At 54.7% G+C, this 26,266-nt stretch overlaps 6 protein-coding genes across 6 annotated transcripts; 4 read left to right on the top strand and 2 right to left on the bottom strand.

Moving 5' to 3' along the window:
* Window positions 1–1,128: 1,128 nt before the first annotated feature.
* Window positions 1,129–2,316, top strand: CH63R_07736 (uncharacterized protein; the record flags this gene model as incomplete). Its single annotated transcript, XM_018302710.1, has 4 exons — window positions 1,129–1,282; window positions 1,330–1,613; window positions 1,663–2,098; window positions 2,147–2,316. The coding sequence occupies 4 exons, from the start codon at window positions 1,129–1,131 to the stop codon at window positions 2,314–2,316; spliced, it is 1,044 nt and encodes a 347-aa protein (XP_018157488.1).
* A 503-nt stretch (window positions 2,317–2,819) lies between these two features.
* On the top strand, window positions 2,820–3,128 carry CH63R_07735 (uncharacterized protein; the record flags this gene model as incomplete). Its single annotated transcript, XM_018302709.1, has 1 exon — window positions 2,820–3,128. One exon carries the CDS (start codon window positions 2,820–2,822, stop codon window positions 3,126–3,128), a length of 309 nt encoding a protein of 102 aa, XP_018157487.1.
* A 2,424-nt stretch (window positions 3,129–5,552) lies between these two features.
* On the bottom strand, window positions 5,553–8,453 carry CH63R_07734 (basic proline-rich protein; the record flags this gene model as incomplete). Its single annotated transcript, XM_018302708.1, has 1 exon — window positions 5,553–8,453. One exon carries the CDS (start codon window positions 8,451–8,453, stop codon window positions 5,553–5,555), a length of 2,901 nt encoding a protein of 966 aa, XP_018157486.1.
* A 6,614-nt stretch (window positions 8,454–15,067) lies between these two features.
* CH63R_07733 (uncharacterized protein) lies at window positions 15,068–15,572 on the bottom strand (the record flags this gene model as incomplete). Its single annotated transcript, XM_018302707.1, has 2 exons — window positions 15,068–15,181; window positions 15,396–15,572. 2 exons carry the CDS (start codon window positions 15,570–15,572, stop codon window positions 15,068–15,070), a joined length of 291 nt encoding a protein of 96 aa, XP_018157485.1.
* A 2,464-nt stretch (window positions 15,573–18,036) lies between these two features.
* On the top strand, window positions 18,037–18,857 carry CH63R_07732 (Peptidyl-prolyl cis-trans isomerase; the record flags this gene model as incomplete). Its single annotated transcript, XM_018302706.1, has 6 exons — window positions 18,037–18,161; window positions 18,269–18,333; window positions 18,429–18,489; window positions 18,591–18,611; window positions 18,711–18,752; window positions 18,830–18,857. 6 exons carry the CDS (start codon window positions 18,037–18,039, stop codon window positions 18,855–18,857), a joined length of 342 nt encoding a protein of 113 aa, XP_018157484.1.
* A 1,680-nt stretch (window positions 18,858–20,537) lies between these two features.
* Window positions 20,538–26,185, top strand: CH63R_07731 (Ubiquitin-activating enzyme e1 1; the record flags this gene model as incomplete). Its single annotated transcript, XM_018302705.1, has 10 exons — window positions 20,538–21,043; window positions 21,089–23,078; window positions 23,131–23,849; window positions 24,616–24,721; window positions 24,789–24,939; window positions 24,995–25,102; window positions 25,212–25,432; window positions 25,494–25,762; window positions 25,844–25,868; window positions 25,934–26,185. The coding sequence occupies 10 exons, from the start codon at window positions 20,538–20,540 to the stop codon at window positions 26,183–26,185; spliced, it is 4,347 nt and encodes a 1,448-aa protein (XP_018157483.1).
* Window positions 26,186–26,266: the final 81 nt, after the last annotated feature.

The following is a 26,266-nucleotide window of genomic DNA, read 5'->3' as shown; positions in this document are numbered from 1 at the left end:
CAAGACGACCCGAATATTCGCCGTCAGGCCCGTGAGTCTCGACAGCTTGTGTTGGGAGCCGAGGATAGATGAATTCCTCGTGATAACAACCAGTGACTTTGACCCCACCGGACTGTAAGCCACTCGCGAGGATTGGAACCCTGTTCTGGGTGACTCATGCTCGCAACGGTTGTCCGTTCGGCTGGTCAGAGCGAGCGACGAGGTGCAATGTTCGGTTCTCGGCAAAACCATTGAACCTGGATCCGGCCGCAAAACACTGTCTATCTATTGACCAGATCGCAGACGACGGCTCCGTCGGTCAACGAGGCCGGTGGTCGGTGCCAGGCCAAACGAATCATCAAAGGACATTGTGACTAAGCACCTGTTTTTCGGGATATCAGCTTCCCTCCGCAGACGTTAGGCTGCCTGATTGGTGAAATGCGGGACATGAGACGTCATCCGCGAACCCGGGTAGGTACCTACCTTACCTTACCTACCTAGCTAGGTAGGTAGATTCTGATGATTGTACTGGAAGCTACCCACCTACCTAGGTAGGTACCAGCTTCCTAGCAACAGTGGGTTTCGGATTGTCTGCCTGCCTACCTGCCTGCCTCCAGTCCTTGCCATGGATCGATCGATGTAGCCCGTGACTTATCAGAAACTCAACTGTCACCAGTCACTGCGGTCAGCCGACGTCTATCAAGCATGCCACCGTTATGTGTGCCAAACTCTCTGATCTCTTATGACATTCTACATCCTTAGCTCGCGTCCATCTCTCCTCTAAACTCCTTAACCTCTCACTCCTCTCCTCCAGATTCCATCGATTCTACCGCCCCCATTCACACTCCTCTAGGATTACCTCACACTGGGTACCTAGCGCGCCACTTCTGACGCACTTTCACCCCACCTCCCGCCTGTCAGTGCAGAGTCGCGTCCATCTTGACAGCGATCTCTTGTTTCTCAGCGTTCGACTACCTGCCCGGCCCACAATCGCTGTTGCTGTCGCTGCCGCCACAGTCGCTGGATACCCACGGTCAACCACCCGAATTATCAGCACAGCCGTCTCAGCTTGACAAAACCATCAATGACATGGCCCCGGACCTGAACTCTCTCCCCTCATCACCTCCATCTCTGCCCGTCCGATCCAGAATGTCGTTGTCCAACAGCGAAACCCCTTTCCCTCCCGCTACCGGCGGTTCCGTCCACAGGGGCGAGTCGCCCAACGGTTCGCCGCGCCGCCTGTCGACCTCGCTGCAAGCCGCAGCCACCATGAATGCTGGTCTCCAGCACGAACCGTCCAGGCGTATGTGTGATAACTACCGAGCTGTGGTCTGGTGCTAATCGTCCTAGGCTCTTCGAGTGGTTCCCTCTCGCGAAGTCGACAATCCCCCAACGCCGGCCCAAGACGATCCACGGTTCTGATGAACCTACAACTCAACGATCCTTCTCTCCCTGGTCCGGGAGAGATGGTAGCAGATAACCAACACACGCAACCAAGCGGCGCCACAACTGCCAGCCCGCAGCCCATGGCAACCTCGCCGATGATGGTCCCTGGTGGTGACCCTCACCACAATCGAGCTCCTAGTCTGGGAGAGCTCCACCAGGAGCTAGAAGCCGAGCAGGAGGCTCAAGTCGTATGTGGTTATCGCGTCTTTTAGGTGTCGAGATACTAACAGGAAAAAGAACCGTCTGCTGCAAATGATTCGTCAGCAACAACTGCAGCTCCAGCAGCTGCAAGCTGCCCAAGGTCAGGGCTCCTCCGCCGTCGACGATTCGGCCATTGCCTCTGAGAGGTCCAACCAAGGAACGCCAATTTCGCAGCCGAGTAGCGCTTTGCCACCGTCGGGATTCACGCCATTGCCGTCTTCGGGCTCTTTCTCACGATCGCCAGTCATGTCTCATCCCCGGAGCTCTTTTGACATGGCGAGAGCAGATCTCCAGCGCCGGTCCAGAACTCCTAGTCGCGGTGCCTCTCCGAGATTACGGTCGACGTCTATAAGCGGCGATAGCGGCGATCATTGGGTGCTCGGAGGTCGGGATGAGAGTGCCTTCTACCAGGCAGAGACTCAGATGCTTGTCAGGGAGAACCAGATGCTGCGCCACCGGATTCGCGACCTGGGTGAGGTGCCTTAGAGGATGTTACAGAACTTGGCTGACACACGAGTAGAGAAGCAACTGACAGACCTACTCCCCGGTTCAACAGCCCATGGCAACCCCAGCGAGCCAGCTAACCCGTCCCACCTTCGAGCCGCAGCTGCTGGGGATGAGGACCCCACGACTGCTCGCACTACGCCTTCGGTCATCGAAGGCTCCAGCGAGGCTACAAAAGAGGTGTGAAGTAGTAGCATAGCTCGCGTTATTGACAGCAGGCGAACTTATCGAAGCACATGACAAATAAGGTGGTTAACATTGGCTCTTTTTACTTCGGTGTTCGGCGTCTCGGGGAAATTGCTGGTATCTCCTTGTGATTGTACATACATGGCTACGGAGTTGAGGTTCAGGCAGAGGCTGGCTTTCACATTCGTAAGGCAGACAGGCCGAGCTAGTCACACGGTCAATCATTGAACTGTATTGAACGAACTCACTCCTTTCTCTTTGTGTGTTCTCTTGGCAGCCATTTATTCCGCATGATACTATACTACAGCAGCAGCAAGCAGCAGCGAGTCATGGATGGCATTGCAGTAGGACCCGAAAAGATTATTGCATGCCTGATGTGGAATGACAATTGGTGGTGCTCAAGCCACCTGGCTTGTCTGATACTGAGAGATGACGCAGTTTGACTGACAGCTTGTCGTTCAACTTCCCCTCAACAAACTACAGGTTCTCATCAGCTTGAACAAATGCGGTTTTTACGTGTCTTTCACCGCAAGCCTAAAACAGTGTCGAACACGACACCCGACGACGCCGCTGGCGATGCACGAACACGCGACTTCTCGACACGTATCACGACATCCTGTGCCCATCCCCTCTCCGCCAGTAGCTGGAACCGTATGAAGCAGGGGTATCAACCCAAGGGCATGGACGACCGATGGGAGATCTCTCTGGCGGGAGAAGAGAAGCTAGTGTTCGCAAGGAGCTGGACGAGGTCACCGATCGTCGAGATCCAGGTTGCCGCGGGAGATGAAGCAAGGATTGTGGCGATCGCGTAGGAGGGCGACAGTTTGGTATGGACGGACGGGTCCGGGGAGAGGGCCAAGGAGCTCGTCCGACAGCTTTGCGGGTCGTTGTTCGAGGTTACCTTGATCTTTTCCTGAATGTGCCTTCTGCGCTACCGCACTGCCTGGCAAGGCAAAGCGGACGGAAATATCTACCTAGGTAGGCGCGGTCGCTCAGAAGATGGGGGGAGGGGGCGGGTGGCGAGTATGGTATTTTTAACCAAAAAATACAGTACATGTATGTATATATATATGCCCAACACTGAACATACCTACCTACTACTACCCACTTCCCTACCTATGCTATATTTTCCTTTACCATGGCAGCTTCTCGTGCATAACCTATCGAACTCACACCCTCCTGTCGGACGACATAAAATGACTGAAAGGTCGTACACTACCAGTCTTATCCTCTTAGGGATGGGCGGATGGATGGATTGCCTGTTAGAAGGCAAAAATACTGGACGATCTGGGAATCGAACCCAGGACCTACCGCATGCTAAGCGGTCATTATACCACTAAACCAATCGCCCGCTCAAGTTGGATGACCTGGAAAACGTTCAAATTATAGATCCTACCAGTTGCGCTGTTCCACAGAATAAGGAATGATTGATGTTAAAACTTTCAGAGACGCATAAGTGTTGCTGTATATACATACCCTTTGATCCCTTGTGACATATTTGTAGTTTGAAGTCACGGTCTCTCTTGGTGCACATAACGCTGAGGCTTGCAAACCTCCGTACCTTTTCTTCCTCTTGCCCGTTAGTTAGTCCATTACTTGATGCCCTCCTGGACTGCGTCCAACCGGCTTTTCATTAACTTACAGTGCCTTCGATGGCACAGAACAATGGCACTACTACCCTACTTATGTTGTCACTGACTAACTACCTGTCTACACTGCAATCAGGGGGTGTAGTAACGCCACGCTGGGTGGCATGCCCAATACAGCTTACTGAGTGAGCACATGGCATGTAGGGTGAAGGGGAATTGAAAGCACAGAGACCCTTTTCAACGGCAAAATGATGGCTAGCAAGTTCCGTCCCTTCCCCTTCTTCCCATTCCATCACCAGTCCGGCCTCTTTTCATGAATATCTATCTAGACTGCGGCCTCTTTCTGTTCCGACACTGCTGACACCAACAACTCACTCACCCACCCCAGACGTGTCTTCGGAGGTTCGATCCAACATTCCTACGTTTGTCGCCTATGAACTTCATCTTTTGACTACCTACCACCTGGAGTTGTGTAACCTTATTGACTTCTGTGTCTGTTTTCGGGTCGATCATACAAGCCGCCATCTTGTCGAAGATTTCGGCAATATGTTCTTGCCATTGTCGGGGACTGTACGATACGTGAGCCCACCAAGGGCATTGTCACCGGCGGTGGCACTCCCAATATCTTCTTGCTCGTTACTGAAATCTCTGTCGGCCCACGGGATCGGATTCATCGTTCCAAGTCCTTCCGTATGCTGCCACATTGAAGAACGACAAGGAGCAAAAGGAGGAAACAGCCGGTTGCATATTGCCAACCATCATTCGCCATGTGGCCCGAGTGATGGGTTTCTCATGATGTAGAATCTAGCAGATGAATTGCTGCTTCCTTCTCCCCCGTCTACAGTTCACAGGAAAAGTCATCGGGGTGACAAGGATGATGCTGCAAACGGATATATACGATGGCCTGCTAATGACTAGGATATCTATTTACAGCCTGCGCAGGTCGGCACATATTGCAACGCTGGACCTTCGGACGCAGTGGTTTTTGATAATGTTTTTTTTCTTTTGTTCTTACTCTATTCGCTGTATCTGAGGCAATACAAGCACAAGGCGACCCCTTGTCCGACGGCCTCAGGATGAGCCTGAGCGCATCTCAACTTGACAGGCGGGGAAAAAGACCGAAGTGGAGGCGCAGCATATTTACCTTACGCCTCTGGATAAAAATGTACAAGGAAACCCAGCCGAGATCCTTTCCCCAGGGTATCGCCACTTTTCAGCCACTTTCCAACTCCTCACATATCGTGAATCAACATGGTTCTGATGCTTCCCCCGTCGCACTTTTCGACCCATATATATATCCTCAACACAGATACAAAATATTAAAAAATAGGAAAAAAGCCCTGACGGCCAGAGGAGCGCGCCCAGCCTCAGCGGGGCGCGGGCCGCGTACAGCAGCGCCGAGTACATGATAATAGGGACTGACCTGGATCGGCCCGGAAGTAGAAGGGTATTGTGGGCAGAATGCAAATGAAGGAAAGAAGTCTTTCGAGCAGATAGCTCATGGCCGAGGACACGTAAGAGGTGTCCTCTCTAAATGCCTTCGGTATATACCGCGCAGTTGCCAAGCATCCCATTCAAACAGGCTCATCCAGAAGGGTATCGAAGCGTAAATCTGTGACAGATAAAAAGTGGCGTCGAAGTCGTCAATCAGTTCCAACCGAGAGAGTTCTCAGCAGCGACAGGCGCCGAGATATAGGCTGTTCTCGCCGAGTTGCCCATGCCGCTTCGGCCGGTCTGACCACTGCCATGACTCTCGCGGCCGCCAGGCACTCCGCCAGCGACTCCGCCGTAGTTGGAGAAATCGCGGCTCATCAAGGCACCACCCATCATGGGCGGGCTACCGGCACCGGTGTAACGCATCTCGGACGAGGTGACAGAGCTCGCGCGGCGGTGTGCCTGCTTCTTCTGCTTATAGCGACGGGCAATGATGAACATAGCAGCACCGTACGCAGCAGCAACGCCAACAGCACCAATGCCGATGGCAGCAGCTGTGCCCTTCTGGATAGGAGATTGCTTGGAGCTGTCGTCGCTACCGCCAAAGGGATCGTTGGGGTTGTTGGGAGTTGAGGTCGACGACGACCCGTCATTGCCAGTGGAGCTGCCATCGTCCTCCATGCCCGGAATAATCTCGATGGCGGGGTTGATGTTCTGCGTGAGGTTGAAGACGAGTTGGTCCGGGTTGTTGTAAATGGCCGAGTTGGGGATCTTGATGTCCATGCGAAGGGTGTCCACCATACTGCGGGGGTAGTAGAACTTGGCAAGCGTGGTGATGTAACCGAGAGTCTGCGATGTGTCGAAAGGAACGAGCTTCGTCATCCGGATCTGGTTGATATCGAGACCAGCCGCATCCGCCAGAGCCTTGGGCAGGCAAGTGAAAATTTGGGCGGCAGCGTTGGGGTTCTTGCTCACGTGTTGATAGTTCTCACCGTGCAGGAAACCAATCTGGAGAAGCATGGAGTCCTTGGGTTGTTCAACATTGGGTTCGGGGCCACTAATGACTTTGGGTAAATCGGAAGGCAGCGGGGCTGTCGACGTGGGTGCGAGAGCTTCCGTGGGAGTGCTGAGTGAGGTGGACAGTTCCACGATGATGGTGCTAGGAAGCCATGACTCCGAGTCGGTGATGGTGGCCGTGGCTGGAATGCTGGTGATCACGGGAGTAGTAATGACCAAGGACGTGGTGGTCGGCGGCAGCAGTGTAGCTGTGGGCGTAGTCTCCACGGGCGTCTCCGAAGGAACCTCCGTCGTGTTTACAGGGACGGTGGTTGAGACAGGGATCTCAGTTGCCGAGGTGAGGGTCTCGCTGGTGGTAAGCAGGGGCTCTGTAGCGGTGGCCGTTTCATTGGAGACAGTGGTGGACGACAAGGAGGCAGTAGCAGTCGGCGGTACAGTTGCGCTGTCAGTCTCGGTGGCATTAATGATGGAAGTAACAGACGTGGGAAGTTCGGTCAAGGTCGGGAGTTGAGAGGTCGTCAGGGGCACCTCAGTCGAGGTGTTGTTGGCAGGTATCTCAACAGTGGCCGTGGCCGAAGCTGTGAGCACGGATGTCATGCCATCCGAAAGCGACACGGGGGTTGAAGTTGTCTGTCCTACAGGCACCTCGGTTGAGGTGGCATTGGCAATGTCAGTGGTAGGGAGAATGGTCGTGGGCTCAGCCAGGGGATCAGTGGACGATGTGATGTTCAAAACAGGTTCGGTCGGAACAGGCAGTGACGTGGTTGTGTCGGCGGGGGCCTCGGCAGATGATGTGACGTTCGCAACGGGCTCTGTCGGGACAGGAAGTGTCGTAGCCGTAGGGTCGGTAGGAGCTGGGAGAGCAGTGGGCGTCGGGATTACGATGTCGGATGTAGAGAAGACAGGAACCTCGGCGGAGGTGGCGTTGGCGATGGGCCCAGTGATGTTCGTGGGAATAGCCACTTCGCTGGAAATGAAGGAAACGATGGGGTCCAAAGGGTTGGTGAGCCTGCTAGTCTCCGAGACGGAAGCGGAAGTAGTCTCGGCAGAGGCCCTGTTGGCGGCCGCAGTCGATTGGAGGGCAGTGGAAGACGTCTCTACAGGAAGGACAACGGAGCTCGCCAAGGACGACACTCCAGGCTCTGTGGTGTTGACGTTGGGAATTGCGCTAGGGGCGACAGCACTAGACGAGGTTTCCTGGTCAGAGACCGAAGTGCGTTCAGGCTCGCTAGTCGACGTGGTAGGCTCGACGTTGGACGTCGGGGTCACAACACCCGTGGGTGCCAAGAGGATACCGGACGAGGACACGGACGTGGTCGGCTCGGACTCCGAGGTGGGTGCAGGCTGGGTGCTCGAGACGGCCTCTATGCTCGTGTTGGCGACTTCCGAGGTGACCTGCGTAGTGGAGCTAGCGATAGACTCGGAGACCGAAACAGGTGTCGAAGACTTGGTAGAAACCGGCGCAGACGCGGACAGCAGGGGCTCCACAGAGCTGGACTCAGGGCCACTGGATTGAACAATGGCACTGGTCTCGGATGGCGTCGGCGTGGCCTGCGAAGTAGTGGGAACCTGAGAACTCGCGAGCGGCTCACTAATCGTGACGGTGGAGGCTTCGCTACTCGTCGGCAGCACGATAACCGGGGGCAAAGCGCTCGTGGATCCAACAGGTGTGGTCGTGTCCGTCGTCTCTGTCGGGTCAAAGACTACGGTGCTCGAGATAATGACGGTCGTCACCCTGCCATCGGGAAGGGTTTGAACAGTCGTGGACAGGGTCGAGAGGGGTGCGGCCGAGTCAAGTGCGGGGGCGGAAACAGTGGAAGTAGGCAACGGGGTCGTGGACGCGATGGTCGATGATGGGCCGAAGAGGGAATCGGAAAGGCTCGTCAGTATGTCGCCGAAAGATGAACCGAAGGAATCTGACGTAGACTCGAACGGGGTGCTCTCGGGCGCTGGGAACGTCTCCTGCCTCGTTATCGTCGAATTCGTAAACTGACGCTTGACGTGACGGGGAAAGTAAATCTTCGGCCTTTCTTGGTCGGCGCAAGCGGTTGAGGCAAAGCCTAGGGCCGCAGCCAGGAGGGCAGATTTGGGATGCATGATTCCCTTCCGATTATCGTATATTCAAATGAAGGGACTTGAAGCGATTGTGAAAGATACCAGTCTTGGTTGTTGGGTTAAGTGGTCTCGGGTTTGATGTCAGTCGAGGTCGGCGTCAGCAAGTGACAGCAACTCACTTTGTCAGGGTGTTTTTGTAACGAATGTACTTGACTAGATGTTGTCAATGAGTGTGGAGTGGAGTTTCGGTGTGTAATGAGCGACTCGACGAGATATCGTCGGATGGTACGAGAAGGACGGCGTTCAATGGTCCGTCACGTCTTGTATGATTAGAACGGCTCCCGATGTCGAATTCATGAGGAAGCTGGCATTTGTCGGCGGGACCTCCGTAGAGTCGTCAAATGGGTCCAAGGCACATAAGGTGGCGGCAGGGTCAGGTCGAACAGAAACCCTCTTCAAGACGCAAAGGGGCGCAGGTTGAGAATCGAAGAGTTGACGCCGGTGGAATTCTTGACGGAGGCGGGAGGATCTCGAGATCGACTTGTCCAAGACGAGGTCGGGCGAGGGGTGGGGGCGGCAGGAGAGGATAAAGCGAGCGAGAGGAGTAAAAATGAAGGGAAGTGGAAAAGCGAGGGTGGTAAAGGAATGGAAGGGGAAGCAAGAAAGAATGTGGATGGACGAGGCAGCGAAGGATGGGAGATTGATTGATTGATGGAAACACACGACAAGGGACGAGGGACGAGGAGCTGGGGGTAAGGGAGAGCGGGGATGGGGGTGTGGCGGCAAACAGGCAGAGGGAAGACAGGACTGTGTGAGGAGGTATGTATGAATCGACCAAGTGACAAGCAGTTGGAGGGGGAATAGGATGGGATGAGCCAGGATCGGGTGGGTCGGGGATGGGATGGGATGGAGTAAAGTCTCTCTCTCTAGTATCTGTGTCTGCGCACGCGCGCGAGAGAGAAAGAGAACGACCGGGGCAGGAGAAGGGAGCTGAAATGGCAGCAAAGCCGGGTACTCCTGGGCAGTAGCAATTAGGAAGTCCAGGCACAAGAAATACCTTGGAGGAGAACGTGCAAGGGGGCGTGGCAGCCGTGGGTGTGTGGGGTGGGCGTGTGAGTACCTACCTGTGCCTTGGTAGCTTCTGGTGAGGTGTGGGCGTGGTCAATTACTTTGGATCTTTTTTATTCAATTTTAATTTATTTTTCTTCCTTTCTCGTCCCTCGTCCCCAGTGCCCAGCCCGGGTTTTCGTCCACGCGTAGGTAGGTCTACACATCCACCCCTTTCCTTTTGATTACCTCCTTTCTCAGGCGCCACCAGCAAGGACACCACCAAACTACACCGGCGCCAACAGCAGTTCATAACTCGCGAGGCCCTGCAGGTGAGCCCAGGCTGAGTCGGCACAAGTGGATATTGCGCCTTGTGCAGTGCACCAACCCTCATTTTCATAGCGCCATGACTATTCGTACTGAGCATGCAGTCAGGCAGTAACCTTTCAATCATCGCACCTATCATGAGAGCCTCTGGGTATGTACTCTTTTCCATCCCATCTGGCACGGTACAGAGTACACGCACTCTGGTGCCCGTCAGACGGCCAACCAATGCAGCACAGCGATTTCGCAAGTCGGCTCGGCACGGCAAAGCCCATTCATATACGTACTGAGACCTTTTGGCCTTGCGGAGGGTCACTTTTAAGCACGCCTCTTTGAGCAGCTTACACGGAAGCATAACACACCTTTCTCCATCCTTCGCAACACCGGACCATTATCCTCCCTACAGCGCCTTGTCGCCCATCCCATCTCTGCGTTGCTGCAAACCCAGTATATGATCCCGACTCGAGCATGGTAGGGAAGCCCTGTTGCATTCGTTTAAGGTTGTGTCGGGTGGACAATCGCCTTCAGACGAGATGAAAGACAATCTGACCCGGCCGACTCGTCACAATTTGAGCTCCAGTCCGCAGTCCATATACAAGGCCGGCGCCCATGCACCAGAGAATGACTTGTCTGACAATCTTGAGATACAGGTTCTCCGTGGACCGCCCAGGACGGAAGTGCTCAGCCATTGCGAGCTACTTGGCCAAACGGGCAAATGTGACCAGATCCAGGGTCATTCCCGCCCCGAATCTTGCATGGCGCAGGCGAAGAGACGCGCAAACTCTCACTTTGGCCGAGCCGACGGGCCGTTCAGCAAGCCAACGACGCCCCGATACGCCTACATAATGTACTTTATCCAGAAAGCCGAAAGAGCAACCCAAATAGCGACTCTCCACCGCCGCCACGAGTCGCCAATGATGAGATGAGTGGCGCATGACACGGATTTGAGTCTTTGGAGACCATTTTTGGCCCCCATACACTCTTTTGCTCGACGCACGCGGTGGGACAGTTGGGAAGACGTGAAATGACATTGCTGTTCTGGTCATGGTCCACCGTTCAGGTCACCTTACCGTTGCGGTGCCTCTGCCCGTGGCCCCATGGCGTGCGTGCTCCGTCCATGTTCCTCACCTGGGCCCTGCTCTAGCGCCGGTCGACGGTCAGGCAAGCCCTCAGGCGGGCGGCGCGGGCCCATCAACGGCCAGGTAATCAAGGAGGTGCGCTGGCTGGAGCGTGCTACCGTAGCCAATCCCAGATCCGGTACCTGATTATAGCTACCAAGCCTTTAACTTTGAGCAGCCCTCCCCAGCCGGAGGAATCGGCCGGTTTTGATTTGGAAAATTGCACGGACTCGCATAGGGGAGAGATCCTTAGCACGCTGGCTAGCGGCGACGCTGATGAGGTAAGGCGGAAGATGCTAAGCAGTGAGGAAAGGGGCTGCGCCTTTTCGGGGCTCAGGCTAAAAATGGGCCAGCGAGAAAGCAACACGCGGTTGTATATTCGTAAGCTCGCTACGGAGCACACAGTAGGTAGATGATGTGAGGTGGGACCGGATGAGGCGGGGGCGTCCCAGACAGAACTACCAATCAGACAAGTCGATATCTTAGATACTATGTACCGTAGACTTGTCATTCCCGTCCACTTGCCTGTTCGTCTGCCGGGGCTTGTTGCTCCTTCCAGGACACTCAGCATTAAGAGGGTGGGTGAGGAAACAGGGGATATGGAAGCGAGCGCAAGCCATTGGTCAACTATTGGCGGTGGTACGCTACGGGCAATTCAACACCGCATTATCCCTGCGGGACAGTGATTAAATGTCTCCACCAGGGCATCCTTCTCCAGGCTTCGCATTTAGCACTTTCCCTTCCCTGGCCTCGATTCCTCAAGGCGCTGTCCCTTCCGCACTACCCTCCCACCACCGCCACTACCACAGCATTTTCCTCCCCTCCTTTGCCTTCGTTAAACATCGACCAACTCTGTACTCCGTACAGAGTACTTCGTACTTGTTGCACAAAAGCCTCGACGGGGTACGAATACTGACTATCGATGTAGTCACGGCAGTCCAGAACGTCTCCGCTGTTGATCATTGCCTGCGATGCATGCAGATTCCGGAATGATTATCGGAGGCAACCTGTCTGCTATGCTGCAACTCCCTTTGCGGAAATCCTGTGTCGCTCGTCATCCTCCGTTCTGCAACTCGAGATCCTGTGACCACGCTCAGGGTCGCAACGAGAAGCATTCGCGATTGACCACTCCAAAGTCTTTGACCTGTGGCATGACTCCTCTTGGAGTTCTGACGCCTTTCTCCGCTCTCGTTTGTCAACAGCGCCTTCGATTTGGGGGCGCAACCGTTTCGCTGCCGGCCCTGCAGCCCGCACACCACACCTCGAGTGATGTTTACGATCATAAATTACAAAAACAACCATCGACGTGCTCGGGCCGTCACCTCCAGTCAAAATCAATAATGCTACCACTCTTTACAACACGGTGTTAGTTAGACTAGACCGCCTGGATCAGTCGAACCTTCAGGCTTCGCTGAGCATTGGGCCAGCAAAACAACTGATCAACCCCCCCCCCCCAAACACCAGCTAGCATCAATCCCCTTGAACACATCTTATACCTGCCCATCCATCATGTCTCTGACATTCGGTCGAAACACCAGGAAATCGAGCTGGTAACCGGTACGAAGTACAAGACGGAGCATTCGACACACCAAGGCCTTCTCTTACAGGGACCCCTAGCCCAGGGCGCTCGCACCGTTGCCGGACAGGGTTACTATTGGAACGAACCGTTGCCCTCAACTCTCGTCCCTTTCCCGTCGCCATCATCCCTGCTCTTCCACCTTCCCCATGTGCCGTTGTGGATGGCTCAGAACATGCGCCCAATGGGAGCCGGCCCCGGCCCTCTTAGTCTGTCTCGAGAGTCCCACCGAAGGCTGTGGGCTTGAGCCTTTAATTATAACGGCACCAGCGTAAAACTCAAGCAAGCAGACGAGATTCGGATTCGTTGTAAGACAGCACTATCCGTATAGAGAGGCTGGCATCTGGGCGTCATCCTTGACCGCAAAAAGTTTGTGCACAATGCAAGAGCATCTCACAGTCCACAACTATACAAGATGAAGTCCTGAGCCTCCGGCTACCTGCCGGCTCCCGGTGCTGGCAAACCGGCCACTATCTCTGCGACTCATTAAGTGGAGTGCCCGTCGCCGATCAGCCAGTCAATCGACCATCCATGGCCTGGCCTGTGGGTATTTGATCAGAGCGCACGGGGCTATAGGCCCAGCGACAGGTCTCGCCCATTCCGATCAGCAACCGACGAGCGAGGGCAACCCTGTGTGCGAATACACGACCTCTCTTCCGCGTTTCCCACGTGGGCAATTCGTAAACAAGCATCTCAGCGTTTCTTCTCAGTACTGGAACCTCGTGCAACGGGGGACTCAGTTCGACTCATGGAAGAATCCGCATCGAACTTGGAGCCCGTCTGCTCTCCTGCGAGTTGCACGCGCAACTTCTTACCTCAGCCAGAGACGAGTTATGGTATCGACACAAGCGAGCTCCGTGGCTAGCATTCGCCTCGCTCAATCTGACCTGAGAGCCATTTTCTGTACCTTCGACGTGGCCCAATCCTCTCGAAGAAACACCGTGACACCACACAAGCCCCTCGCTTGACTGTAGAACTCAACCTGCACACGGTTCACTACTCGCACCGCAACCTGGCTCAGAACAAGCCCTCGTATTCCCCCGTGCCGTCACGGATCTAGGACAGTGTTCGTGGTCCCTGACGGCCATATCTGGGAGGAAGATTCGGCGCCCTGCGAGGAGGAATGTGGGGCGGTGGAGCGGCTCCTGATTCCTGAACAGTGAGCACACGACGGATTGAGGCTGTGCAGCACTCACCCACAAGCAGAAACGTATGCCTCGACTTGTCGCAGCCATGAACCTACCCTCCCGTTCCTCACCCGTCCGCCATCCCTAGGTCGCCGCCCAACTCGTCTCGGGCTGCGTCGCGTCACATCGTCAAGCTCGGGTCAGCAGCGTCGTCAGCCTACCAAGCACTCTGCCTAAATGCATATCGATTCGAAGGCCGGCCATGGTAGCGGTAGCCGGACGCCCACGGCAGGTCTCGATTTGAACTCGAATCAATAGGTCGACTATTGCTATGACTGCAATCGTTTGTCTGCTGGTCCGGCCCTGAGCCCTCACGCGCAACGACAGGGACTGTGTTGTCTTTTGACCCTCGAGCCGCCCAAGGATAGCTTCGTGCGTGCCATCATGGCTAGGGATGTACTCGGGGCTGTGCGCCAAGTGCCACCAAGACGTACGCTATTGTTAATGCAGAATAGCTCAACGTTCGGCCTTGGGGTGGTTCGCTGGCCGAGATAATCGCTCTGTGACCTCTGTATCTTTTTTTTAACGGCGGCAGCTTCAAGCGTTCAATTCCAACATCTGGCGCTGTTGGGGAGACGCTGTGGCCTCCCGGGTGAGTGTCTCGGCCACCTAGAGGCATTCTGTCTTGCTTCGAAACCGCTTCCTCCTCCTCGCCTCCTTTCGTTAGCGCGTCGCTAGAGAAGAAAGACTGGCTGGTTGGTGCCTCCCGTGCTGTAAGGCGCGTGCGGTTAGTCTCTCAGGGCTTTGCCGCACCTGAGAATGTGGACTACACCCTGAAACCCTAGAAACATATTGCACAGGCTGGGTAACTGGGCGAGATGACGACTTTGGGCCCATCGCAGCATTTCTCCAAGCCGTTTCAGAGCCAACTGGGGAGTGCTTGTCAGCCTGGCAGCCTATCCTTCGAAAAGGTCGACTGGGTTGTTTCCCTGCCGATGGTTTTGTCGCCCGCCGCTTCATATCAGCGATCCGCGTCTTCCGTTCCAGCCAGACAAGTTTCGGTGGACTTGCCATATTATGATCCTCTGGGATCGACCGAACCGCACACCGGAACACCCCTCGCGCGCATGCCAGTGGAAACACACAAGTATAGCCCAAATCACGCCGGAACAAGTCTGACATGACAATGCAGACATCCTTCATCAGTGTCAAGGCAGATGCCTCTTGTCCTTCTCTCCCGCACTTGCTCGTTCGTTGAGCGCTGAAGACCCGACCTGCGGTTTGCGCTGACCCAGGTGGTATGTTTGACGTGTATGGATAGGCACTGCTGGCCACTCCCCGTCGTCTCACCAACACGATGGTTGCTAGGAATGAGCCAGATTATTCCCTTCTGTCTCAGCAACACAACCAAGGACGTCATTGGAATGTGGCATTGGTGCTTCAGCCATGTGTTTCTGCCCGCGTCTACGTGTAATCCTTCCCAGCTCGCCATGTCGCCAATTGCTTCTTCCACGGCGCTTGGTTCAGCCACCTACGTCCGGGCACCTCCGAGCAGGGTTCGCCGGCATCGTCCTTACGCTGGAGCAGATCTAGTTTTTCATCCTGCAAGCTGCAAACCATGTATCGCAGGCCGATACCAAACTGCGGCAACAACACCTCACTTCAATGGAGTGCGCGAAGGACTCTTCAGCACCGGACCTACCGGGATTCTTAGGGATGACGTACATGGCTATCCGTTCCGATATTCAGATCCGGGGCCGCGAGTGATCCGGGGCAGAAACCGTGCCCTTACCCATTGATTGCCGGCGGGTGGTTCATCTAGTTCTGGTGCCTGGGGTGCGCACTCCTCAAGTTTCGGCCGAACTTCCAGCGCTTCACACGCCGGCATGGCCAGTTTGACTGTGTCAGGGTTGGAAAGGTTATCCGGATACCACTCGGCCATCAACTGTTCGCCAACTATGTAGCTCATGATGGGCTGACACTGCACTGACACTGCACTGTCATATATACTCGGTGCCCGAACCGTTAAGCAAGCGGTTCGGCGGCCACTTCGAATTGCCCCTCAAAAGCATGGCAGGTCTCCTTCTTGACTGTCTTCCCGCGCGAAAGTCGCCTGTTGAGCCTCTCGCGCCCCATCATGCAGACACAGGAAAGAGCTGTCAGTTGGTTGGACAAGCCACCTGCTTCCAATTTTCAAAGACAGGATTGGAAGCTCAGATGTCCCCGAGCCAATGTTCTTCGTCGACTTGCTTCGTTTGGTCAAGGCATGACGGCCTGACACAATGAATGAGAAATCCCCACGCAAACCAGGCGGCGTTTGAGGGAGTGGTCGTTCCGTACCATGACGACGCCGTAGTGTCCCGCGCCGAGCACGCATCGTAGGGCTTGCGGATACCCCCATTGGTGAGGGTACGCTGTCTTGAACATGACATGGCGAAATGTGCTGCAGTGCTAGGTCACATATTCTACAGTTCTCGATAATGATTGGCTGCCGGCCATGACTGGACCTGGAGGATTGCTAGATTCCGCAAGTAGCCTCCTTCAGTTGTCTTGCATAGGTTCGCGGGATGAAGGCCATGAGGACGGGTTTCGTCGCAAGCCTATCCAGAATCGTGTAGGCTATGCCGCAAAGTTTCATGTGCAGACGGATGAGGGACATGAGTAGTCATATCGAGGAGTCTCCAGAGTGACCTCGGTTGGAGGGATTGCACATCATCTTTGCTTTTTCGTATCATCTTTTGTTGGGCCTTGTCCTTTTTCAAGACGAAGATTGGAGGGGTTGACTGAGACGGTGGGGATGTGCATAATTGTCATATTCTCTGTCAAGTCGAACGACCTGCCACATCGTTGGCAGGGAGGGTTGTCTTCGGTGGCTGGCGGGCTCGGCGACAAGAAGACCTGGTGTAAAGGACGGGAAAGTTGACGACTTTGGTGTTGGAGAGGTCCTGAATCATGCGGGTACCGGCGTGGTCAACTTACAACTTGAGGTAAATCGTTGAAGGGGTGATGCAACAGCGAGTTGAGTGAGCATTGATCTGCAAGTAGCACAACGCGATGGAAGATGGAAGACTGCCCTGAGAACTGAGAACTGGAAACTCGGGCAAGCACTCGTTTGATCAGGATTGCCGGCGGACGGTGTTGTTCTTGACGCAAGTGTGCCCTACTGAGTCCTGATTCCAGGTTCTCGAGGAGGGCTGCCATCGACGACCAGGTTGAACGCAAGCGGGGGAATCAATACCCACGGCCGGGTCTCCGAGGACAGACTCCCGTGCAAAACCACAGGGCCCGGTTCTGATTGTCCAGCAATGGTTTGAGCGGTGGGACGAGGGATCCAAGCGGTGATCTGCGTGGTTCCAAGGTGAGCAACTCTGTTAAGGCCACCGATCAGCATGTGGTGCAGTGCAGCGCGGCATGTCGACGGAGTCAATTCGAGTCTAGCTAGTTAAGACCGACCGAATTGTTGACTCTCAGCTCTGATTGCAACCCTGGGAGCGCAGTCCTAGCCGGGTTGGGCTGTCTTGATGAAGTGATGAAGTGCCAGCTTCTTGACGGGGAGGGGGAGACACGGACCCATGCTCCTCCCGGCGTTAAACGCAGCAACTCTGCTGCTGAAGCTACCAAGCTTGACCAAGGCTCATGGGCCATTCGTAACCAGCCTGTCATCATCGGGAAGGGAAGCAAGATGAAGGTTGGTAGAATCCAATTGAAGCAGTTGTCGAGATGGTCTTTGGTGCCGTTCTGACAGGATCTTACGGGAAGTTACGGCAGGTAGGTACCTAGACCTTTGTGCTCGTCTTTCGGGATCGTCCACCACGGAGACTTTTGGCGGATGGTGAGGGTACTAGCTGTCAGTGTAGCATCCATTGAAATTTGTGTGCAAATATACCTCTGTCCCGGGTCTACTGCGATGGCCCGGCCGAAGTACCGAATTCGTCATCAGGTCTTAGCTGTAGTGGCATTTATGTAGGTAAGTACAGTAAGTAAGTACCTTTTGGCTTCGGGCGTCGTATCCATTGCGGTTTGCGCGCGGGTCGACCTCCTCTCAGCTGTCTCAATGCTTCGGCATCACACTGGGGATGGTGATTGAAAAGGTCTGGTATGCCTAGGTAGGTAAGAAGAGATGCATATGCTCTCTCGCCTTGGTGTGCCCGTTGTCGCTTCGGATTGATCAACTATTTAAAGCGTAAGGGTTGCTGCTCCCGCCATACAGGACGACATTGACCTCTTGCATCGGCTCCCCTCTCATCCACCCCCCACTACACTACAAGTTTACCCCTCCATAACCCCACTTCCTTACCAACTAAAACTACCTTTCGTCTTAAAGACGTAGCTTCAGCCTTCCCTCTCTTCTGCTTCCTCTCCCACTTCCACCTCGCAACTCACACACAAAGCCCCCCAACCACCAAAACAAAAACAAGATAATTGCCAGCAAGATGGGTGTTACTAAGACCACTCACAACGAGGGCTCCGGCGCCATCCCTAAGCCTGGCCAGACCGTCACCATTGAGTACACCGGTTACCTCAAGGACACTTCCAAGCCCGACAACAAGGGCAGCAAGTATGCGTCCTGCAAACCTTGCCCCCCCTTTTCCAGACAGGCCTTTGTCTTTCTTGCGTGCAACAATCGATAATCAGCAGCATGCTAACTTTGATTGTGCTTTGTAGGTTCGACTCTTCGGTCGGCCGCGGCGACTTCGTCACCCGCATTGGTGTCGGCCAGGTTATCAAGGGTGTGTTTGGTCCTCGAATCCCACCTTCCCATACCGAACCCTCACGGATACATATTCCCCAACTTTCTGGCCGTGGGCTAACTGACACTTCGCAGGCTGGGATGAGGGCGTCACCCAGATGAAGGTTGGCGAGAAGGCCACCCTCGACATCACCAGGTAGGAGCATCTCCATTAGCCGGCCGGGGTTCGGAAACGGACGACGCAGCTCGGTTTTGCACAACACAATTTTTTACCTGTGCTAACGTTTGGGTTCTCAGCGACTACGCCTACGGCGAGCGGTAAGCAATGATCAATTCCAGACTACACGCAGCTTGGCCCGAGAGCCCGCCTTGGTGTCGCCGTGTATGTATGCGAGCCAATGCTAACTGCTTTCTTAGCGGCTTCACCGGCCACATTCCCCCTAACGCTGACCTCATCTTGTAAGCCCCTATACCAGTCAACCATGATAGTTTCAGTCTTGCTAGAGTTGCTGGGCAATCGCTGACCCAACCAACAGCGACGTCCACCTGAAGAACGTCAACTAAATGCTAGGTCTGGTATTGTGCGAGCGTTTGGCGGCTGCATGCCAGGGAGGCACGAAAAACGCTGTCTTGGGACATTGCTTGAGAAACAGCCTGGATAGTTGATTGGTGCTTACATGGTCATCCAGGTGAATCGGACTCATCTAGACTCATTCATCTAGACTCAATGAAATCTCTGCGTGCCGCAGAACTTTCTCATTGTGTAACTTATTTCGCATCTCTGCTCCCGCTTGACCGCCGGATCTTGTGTACAATGACGAATACCAAGTAGGCTTGTGTTGCACGATATGTAGTACTGGTTATACGCAACCTCACGTGCCCTGCTTTTTGTCGTCAAAACTTGCCGATTGTACGGTGACTACGAGGTATACATCTTCTAGTTTTTTTTTTGGGGGGGGGGGGGGGGGGGGGGTTGCTTCGGGATGGGACCTTTCGGGTTGAGTCGCCAGGATAGCTGGCTCTGTAAGAATGAAACCAGCTAAGAGTAAGAGACCACCCATATTAATTTAGAAGCCTTGTGAATTGCAAACAAGTCGTGTATAGTTGGACTCTCACTCCAAAAGCTGGGTTGCTGTCCTGTTGAGAATCTTTTTCAGGTGGGTGCAACGGCACTTGAAGCTTCCTCCTTCGACCAGCTTCCTAGCAGAGTCTTCGCCCGGCTCGGCCTTCTTATATTTGTTTTTGACTTGGAGGCACTCATCAGGGCATGTCAGAAACATATGTTGGGGCTCATTGTGAGCAATTGCTGTGGAAGGCTGGGAATTTCGCCGTTTCTCACTGTAAACGTAAAACCTATTTGAATGTGGCAACGTAAACCAGAGGTCTAATTACACCACATAAATCAGAGTCTTCAGCAGGTAGCTTAAGCAGTTGGGATTGTAGTCTCCATGATTACAGGCTCTCAGGGAGATGCGCTGGGGCCTCATCACTACGCTGTTCGCAACCAAGGCTTCTTTCGTCGTGATGCTCAGCTCCGCCCTGTCCGTTTTGCCGGTGATAGAAGTCGGTAGATTCTCGGAGAAGATGACATATGACGCAGCCTTTTCACACAGTGTGGATATCTCGGCCTAGAGACAGCTTACTCAATCCTCTACAGAATATCGTGCCAAACAGAGGTTCACAGTGCCGATACTGAATCACTAAGCAGTGAGAGGCAACTCTTGGTAATCCCACAGTGGAGCTTTCCAGTGCATCACCTGCCTTACGTGAGGTAAGGTAGATCGTAGGTAACCCAAGCACCCAGATTGTGCCTGGCTGTCCACTAAGCACTAAGCACTAAGCACTTACTCCCTGCCATTCGGCAACACCCCCCCACGCAGGCTCCACGACCACCTTTACATCACCGCAACAAGGCTGCTCTTTCTGCCCATCTGCGTCCGCATCCAACGTGACACGAGTTTGCCTGGTGCATTACCCTATCTACATACCTGCCCCTTTGAAACGCAGCGAAGACTGTCTTTGACGAAACATCCACGAACGAAACACGGCCGGTTCTACAACGCAAACCGCCCGCAGAAACACATTACCTCCGACACACCTCGTTATTTGGTGGGGTTAAGCTCGACCGTCCCGCCGTCCGCGCTTCTCTCCACGTCATAGTAAACGACGTTCTCCAAGAGCATCGTCAAGCTGGGGAAGCGCAAGCTCTCCAACGGGGAGACACCTGATCCCAACAAGAAAGCCATGGCCGTAAGTCTCTCGCCGACTCCCTCGCCCCTTGAGCTGCTGATCCGGGACAGCGTACCCCGCAGCGCCGGCAACGTACCTACCACCTGTTCGCATTACGTCGCTAACCCGTCTTTCTCTCTACAGGACAAAAAGCTCCCGGAGGTTGACCTGGTGACCCGAATGCAGGTCGATGATTCTGTCGTTGGCCTCACCGAGATCGATGAGTCCCTCTACAGTCGCCAGCTCTATGTTCTGGGCCACGAGGCCATGAAGCGCATGGGCGCTTCCAACATCCTCATCGTTGGTCTTAAGGGTCTGGGTGTTGAGATCGCAAAGAATATTGCACTCGCCGGCGTCAAGAGTCTGACTCTCTACGATCCCGGTCTGGTCGCCCTCGCCGACTTGTCTTCACAGTTCTTCCTTCGTCCCGAGGATGTTGGCAAGCCGAGGGACGAGATCACGGCCCCGCGTGTCGCCGAGCTGAACGCATACACGCCGGTCAAAGTCCACCAGTCATCAAAGTAGGTTGGCCGCCTCGGTTCCGTGAATATGACTGACAATCGCAGCTTGGGCGAGAACCTTTCGCAGTTCGACAAGTATCAGGTCGTCGTCCTTACCAGCCTGCCATTGAAGCTTCAGACACTCATTGGCGACTACTGCCACTCGAAGGGCATCTACGTCGTCGCCGCCGACACGTTTGGCCTGTTTGGCTCGATTTTTTGTGATTTCGGCGATAACTTCACCGTTATCGACCCGACCGGCGAGACTCCCTTGAGCGGTATTGTTGCTGGCATTGACGAGGAGGGTGTCGTGTCGGCACTTGACGAGACTCGTCACGGTCTTGAGGACGGCGACTTTGTCACATTTTCCGAAGTCGAGGGCATGGAGGGTCTGAACGGCGGCGAGCCTCGCAAGATCACCGTCAAGGGCCCCTACACTTTCTCGATTGGCGACGTTTCGGGCCTTGGCCAGTACAAGCGTGGAGGCCTGTACCAGCAGGTCAAGATGCCCAAGACGATCAATTTCAAGAGCATCACCGCCGCTATCAAGGAGCCAGAGTTTATCGTGTCAGACTTTGCCAAGTTTGACCGCCCGCAGCAGCTGCACCTTGGTTTCCAGGCTCTACACGCCTTCGTCGAGAGTCAGGGCCGTTTCCCCAACCCCTTGGACGATGCCGATGCCACCGTTATCCTCCGCTCGGCAGAGGCGTTCGCCAAGGCAGAGGGCGTAGAGGTCGAATTCGACGAGAAGCTTCTTAAGGAGCTGAGTTACCAAGCGCTTGGTGACCTGAACCCGATGGCCGCCTTGTTCGGTGGCATCGCGGCCCAAGAGATCCTCAAGGCCGTCTCTGGCAAGTTTCAGCCCATTCAACAGTGGATGTACTTTGACTCGCTCGAGTCCCTCCCGACCAGTACACCTCGTACTGCCGAACTGTGCAAGCCCCTGGGCAGCAGATACGATGGCCAGATTGTGGTTTTTGGCCGCGACTACCAGGAGAAGATCGGCAATCTCCGGCAATTCCTTGTCGGTGCCGGTGCTATTGGCTGTGAGATGCTCAAGAACTGGGCCATGATCGGTCTTGGCACCGGCCCCAAGGGCAAGATTACTGTCACCGACATGGACTCGATCGAGAAGAGTAACCTCAACCGTCAGTTCTTGTTCCGACCAAAGGACGTAGGTAAGATGAAGAGCGACTGCGCTGCTGAGGCCGTGCAAGCGATGAACCCCGACCTCAACGGTCATATCGTTTGCCTCAAGGACCGTGTCAGCCCTGAGACGGAGGAGACATTTAATGAAGAATTCTGGAACGACCTGGACGGTGTTACCAATGCGCTGGACAATGTCGAGGCTCGTACGTATGTCGACCGCCGCTGCGTGTTTTTCCGCAAGCCCCTTCTCGAGAGCGGCACGCTCGGAACCAAGGGCAACACTCAAGTTGTCCTTCCCCACCTCACCGAATCGTACTCGTCTTCGCAGGACCCCCCTGAGAAGGAGTTTCCGATGTGCACGGTGAAGAGCTTCCCGAACAAGATTGAGCACACTATCGCGTGGTCCAAGGACCACATGTTCGAGAACCTCTTCATCACGTCTCCCTCGACAGTCAACCTGTACTTGACACAGCCCAACTACGTCGAGAGCACATTGAAGCAGGGCGGCAGCGCCAAGCTGACGTTGGAGACGCTCCGCGACTACCTCACCACGGACCGCCCGCGTACGTTCGAGGACTGCATCGCGTGGGCGCGGATCTTGTTTGAGAAGGAGTTCAACAATAAGATCCAGCAGCTGCTGTACAACTTCCCCAAGGATTCGGTAACCAGCAGCGGCACACCCTTTTGGTCCGGTCCCAAACGCGCCCCTGAGCCGCTTAAGTTCAACCCTAACGACCCTACCCACTTTGCCTTCATCGTATCGGCCGCGAACCTGCACGCCTTCAACTATAACATCAAGTCTCCCGGCACCTCCAAGGACATTTATCTGCGTGAGCTCGAGAACGTCATTGTGCCAGAATTCTCGCCCGCGGAGGGCGTCAAGATCCAGGCGAACGAAAACGATCCTGTAAGTCATGCCGCCACCGCAACGGTTTCTTGAAACTGCTAACAACGCGTAGGATCCGAACGCTGAGGCTGGCCAGACCAGCTCGTTTGACGACAACGACGAGCTGCAGAACATCATTTCGAGCCTGCCTTCGCCCAACGAGCTTGCTGGCTTCCAGCTGCAGCCCGTGGACTTTGAAAAGGACGACGACTCAAACCACCACATCGACTTCATCACGGCCTGTAGCAACTTGCGCGCTGCCAACTACAAGATTGAGCAGGCTGACCGCCACAAGACCAAGTTCATCGCCGGAAAGATCATCCCTGCCATTGCGACGACGACGGCGCTCGTAACGGGTCTGGTGATCTTGGAGTTGTACAAGGTTATTGACGGCAAGCAAGATTTGGAACAGTACAAGAACGGCTTCATCAACCTCGCGCTGCCCTTCTTTGGCTTCAGCGAGCCGATTGCTAGCCCTAAGGTGGAATTCAAGGGCCCCAACGGCATCGTCAAGTTGGACAAGATCTGGGACCGTTTCGAGGTGGCCGATATCACGCTTAAGGAGCTTCTGGAGCACTTTGAGAAGCAGGGTCTCACCATTTCGATGCTCAGCTCCGGTGTTAGCTTGCTGTACGCCAGCTTCTTCCCGCCGGCCAAGCTCAAGGACCGCCAGAACCTCAAGCTGAGCCAGCTCGTAGAGACGGTTTCCAAGAAGCCGGTCCCAGCCCACCAGAAGGAGGTCATTTTTGAGATGGTTGCCGAGGATGTCGACGGCGAAGACGTTGAGGTCCCGTACATCAAGATGAAGATGGCGTAACGGTTGTAAGAGGTTGCGTTGCAGGTATCTGCTAGTCAGGCAAGGCCAAGAAGCTCTAGGAAGTTTAGAATGGACAGAAACAGTGGTCGAGCCAATAGGCGACAGGAATATGGAATAGAACATGAGTTGCAACACTTATTTCTCGCATATCTAGTTTTGTTCGGTGTCCAGACCCAAGTGGGAAGCCCCCCCCACCGGAGGCCTAGACTGGATAGCGAAATGTGGGGTACGTACCAGATATCGTTACTAAGCCCCTACTGCACTAACGTGGTTGTTTGTAAGCGCCCTGCCGCAGTGTTGTTCCAGCGCGATTTAGCGCTCAGGACGACCAGTTTACGTCACTATTAGCAATGCTTAGTGACGGGTGTAACAATGAGCTGAAAGCTACGATGGAATGAACTTGAGTTTGCCAGCGGCTTGGTCAATCGAAAGGGTACTGTATCCGTCAAGATACGGTCGTTCACAGAAGAGAATCGTTAACCAGATGGGCAAGTGGACTTACACGGACATTTTTTCGCGCTGGTTCCGTCTCTGTCCGTTTCGGTCCGTCTCGTCATCGAGTTCTCAGTTGTTGGTCAACGTGGGGGGGGGGGGGGCGGTGTTGAGAGGCTGCAGATGAATAGATATATAAACAAGCCTTTTCCATCTCCGCTCTCCTCTAACCACTTCCTACCAAACAATTCCCATGACCATCATACCACTAACTCGCTTCACGGCTTTCTGCAAACTAACGAAACGTAGCCAATTCGTCCGCGTGTTCTCGTCCACCGCTGTCACCAGGCAAGCATTCCTACGTACACCCCTTACCCCGCCCAAGGGTCTCGCTCAGAAACAGCAAATCAGAATGGTAAGTGGCCGGCCGGCTGCCCTGAGCGGCCACCGCGATAGATGGACATATCTGACAACTGGCCCAGACCAGCAAAGTCACCGACTGGGTCAAACCCGGCGACACGTCGGGCGAGTTCAAGCGCCAGCAAAGCTCGTTCCGAAACTGGATCTCGCGCGAGCAGGGAGCAAAGTTCCCCCCCGAGAAGGGCCGCTACCATCTCTACGTCAGCTACGCCTGTCCGTGGGTGAGTCGTCTCCGTTTCGAAGGTCGACTAAGCTTTGGACTGACTAGGGAAACCCCAAAAAACACAGGCCTGCCGCACGTTGATCACACGCAAGCTCAAGGGCCTCGAGGACATCATCAGCTATTCCGTGGTCCACTGGCACCTCGGCGAGAAGGGTAAGGGGTTTGATTTTTGTTTTCTTGCTCTTGTTACACAGCCTAGGCGCGTAGGCCAATGGGTCTTCCCATCCGGATCAGATGACGCAGCAGGACTGACGGTATTCAGGGTGGCGCTTCGTTACCGAGAAGGATAAGGACATCCCCGGCGACAACGTGATCCCTGATCCCGTCCCGGGCCACGAGGACTTCAGGCACCTCCGCGACCTGTACTTCGAGTCAGAGCCGGAATACAACGGCCGCTTCACCGTGCCTGTCCTGTACGACACCAAAGGCAAGACCATTGTCAGCAACGAGAGCAGCGAGATCATCCGCATGCTCTACACTGAGGTGGGCCCGCCCAATGCGTCGACAACTTAATTTGCATACTGAACGTCATTGATGTGAGCAGTTTGACGACCTCGTGGACAAAAAGTATCAACAGGTCGACCTCTACCCCGAGGCCCTGCGCGTCCAGATTGACGAGACCAACGAGTGGACGTACGACAAGATCAACAACGGCGTGTACAAGTCCGGCTTCGCCACGACGCAGGAGGCTTACGAGCGTAACGTCGTCGCTCTTTTCGAGGCCCTCGACAAGGCCGAGGCGCAGCTCAAGTCCGTACACGAAAAAGGCCCGTACTACTTTGGCAAAGACATTACCGAGGCCGATATCAGACTGTAAGTAACAAGGCAACCCCCCCCCCCCTCCCTCTCCCGCTTCGCAGCCTTGATGGTCAGAATGCTCATCGACTCCTCCAGCTTCGTCACAATTATCCGATTTGATGTGAGTAATTCGCCTCAGCCGCAGCTGCGCAACTAGAAGACGAGACTAATCACCTTCCTACCCAGCCCGTCTACGTGCAGCACTTCAAGTGCAACATCCGCGACATCCGCTCCGGATATCCCTACATCCACAAGTGGATGCGCAACCTGTACTGGAACGTGCCGGCCTTCAAGGACACGACGCAGTTCGAACACATCAAGTGGCATTACACCAAAAGCCACACGCAAATCAACCCCTTTTCCATCAGCCCCGTCGGCCCTCTGCCCGACATCCTGCCGTTGGACCAGGAGGTGGCGGCCGTCAGCATCAAGTTGTGATAAACGTAAAAGGTCATTTCCCAATTATATCGAAGAAATACATCTTAGTCTACTTGTATGTACCTGTTGCAAATGCATGTG

The sequence above is a fragment of the Colletotrichum higginsianum genome, chromosome 5 (assembly GCF_001672515.1).
Source record: "Colletotrichum higginsianum IMI 349063 chromosome 5, whole genome shotgun sequence".
Taxonomy (NCBI): Eukaryota; Fungi; Ascomycota; class Sordariomycetes; order Glomerellales; family Glomerellaceae; genus Colletotrichum; species Colletotrichum higginsianum.
This window is presented reverse-complemented; position numbering and strand designations above follow the sequence as displayed.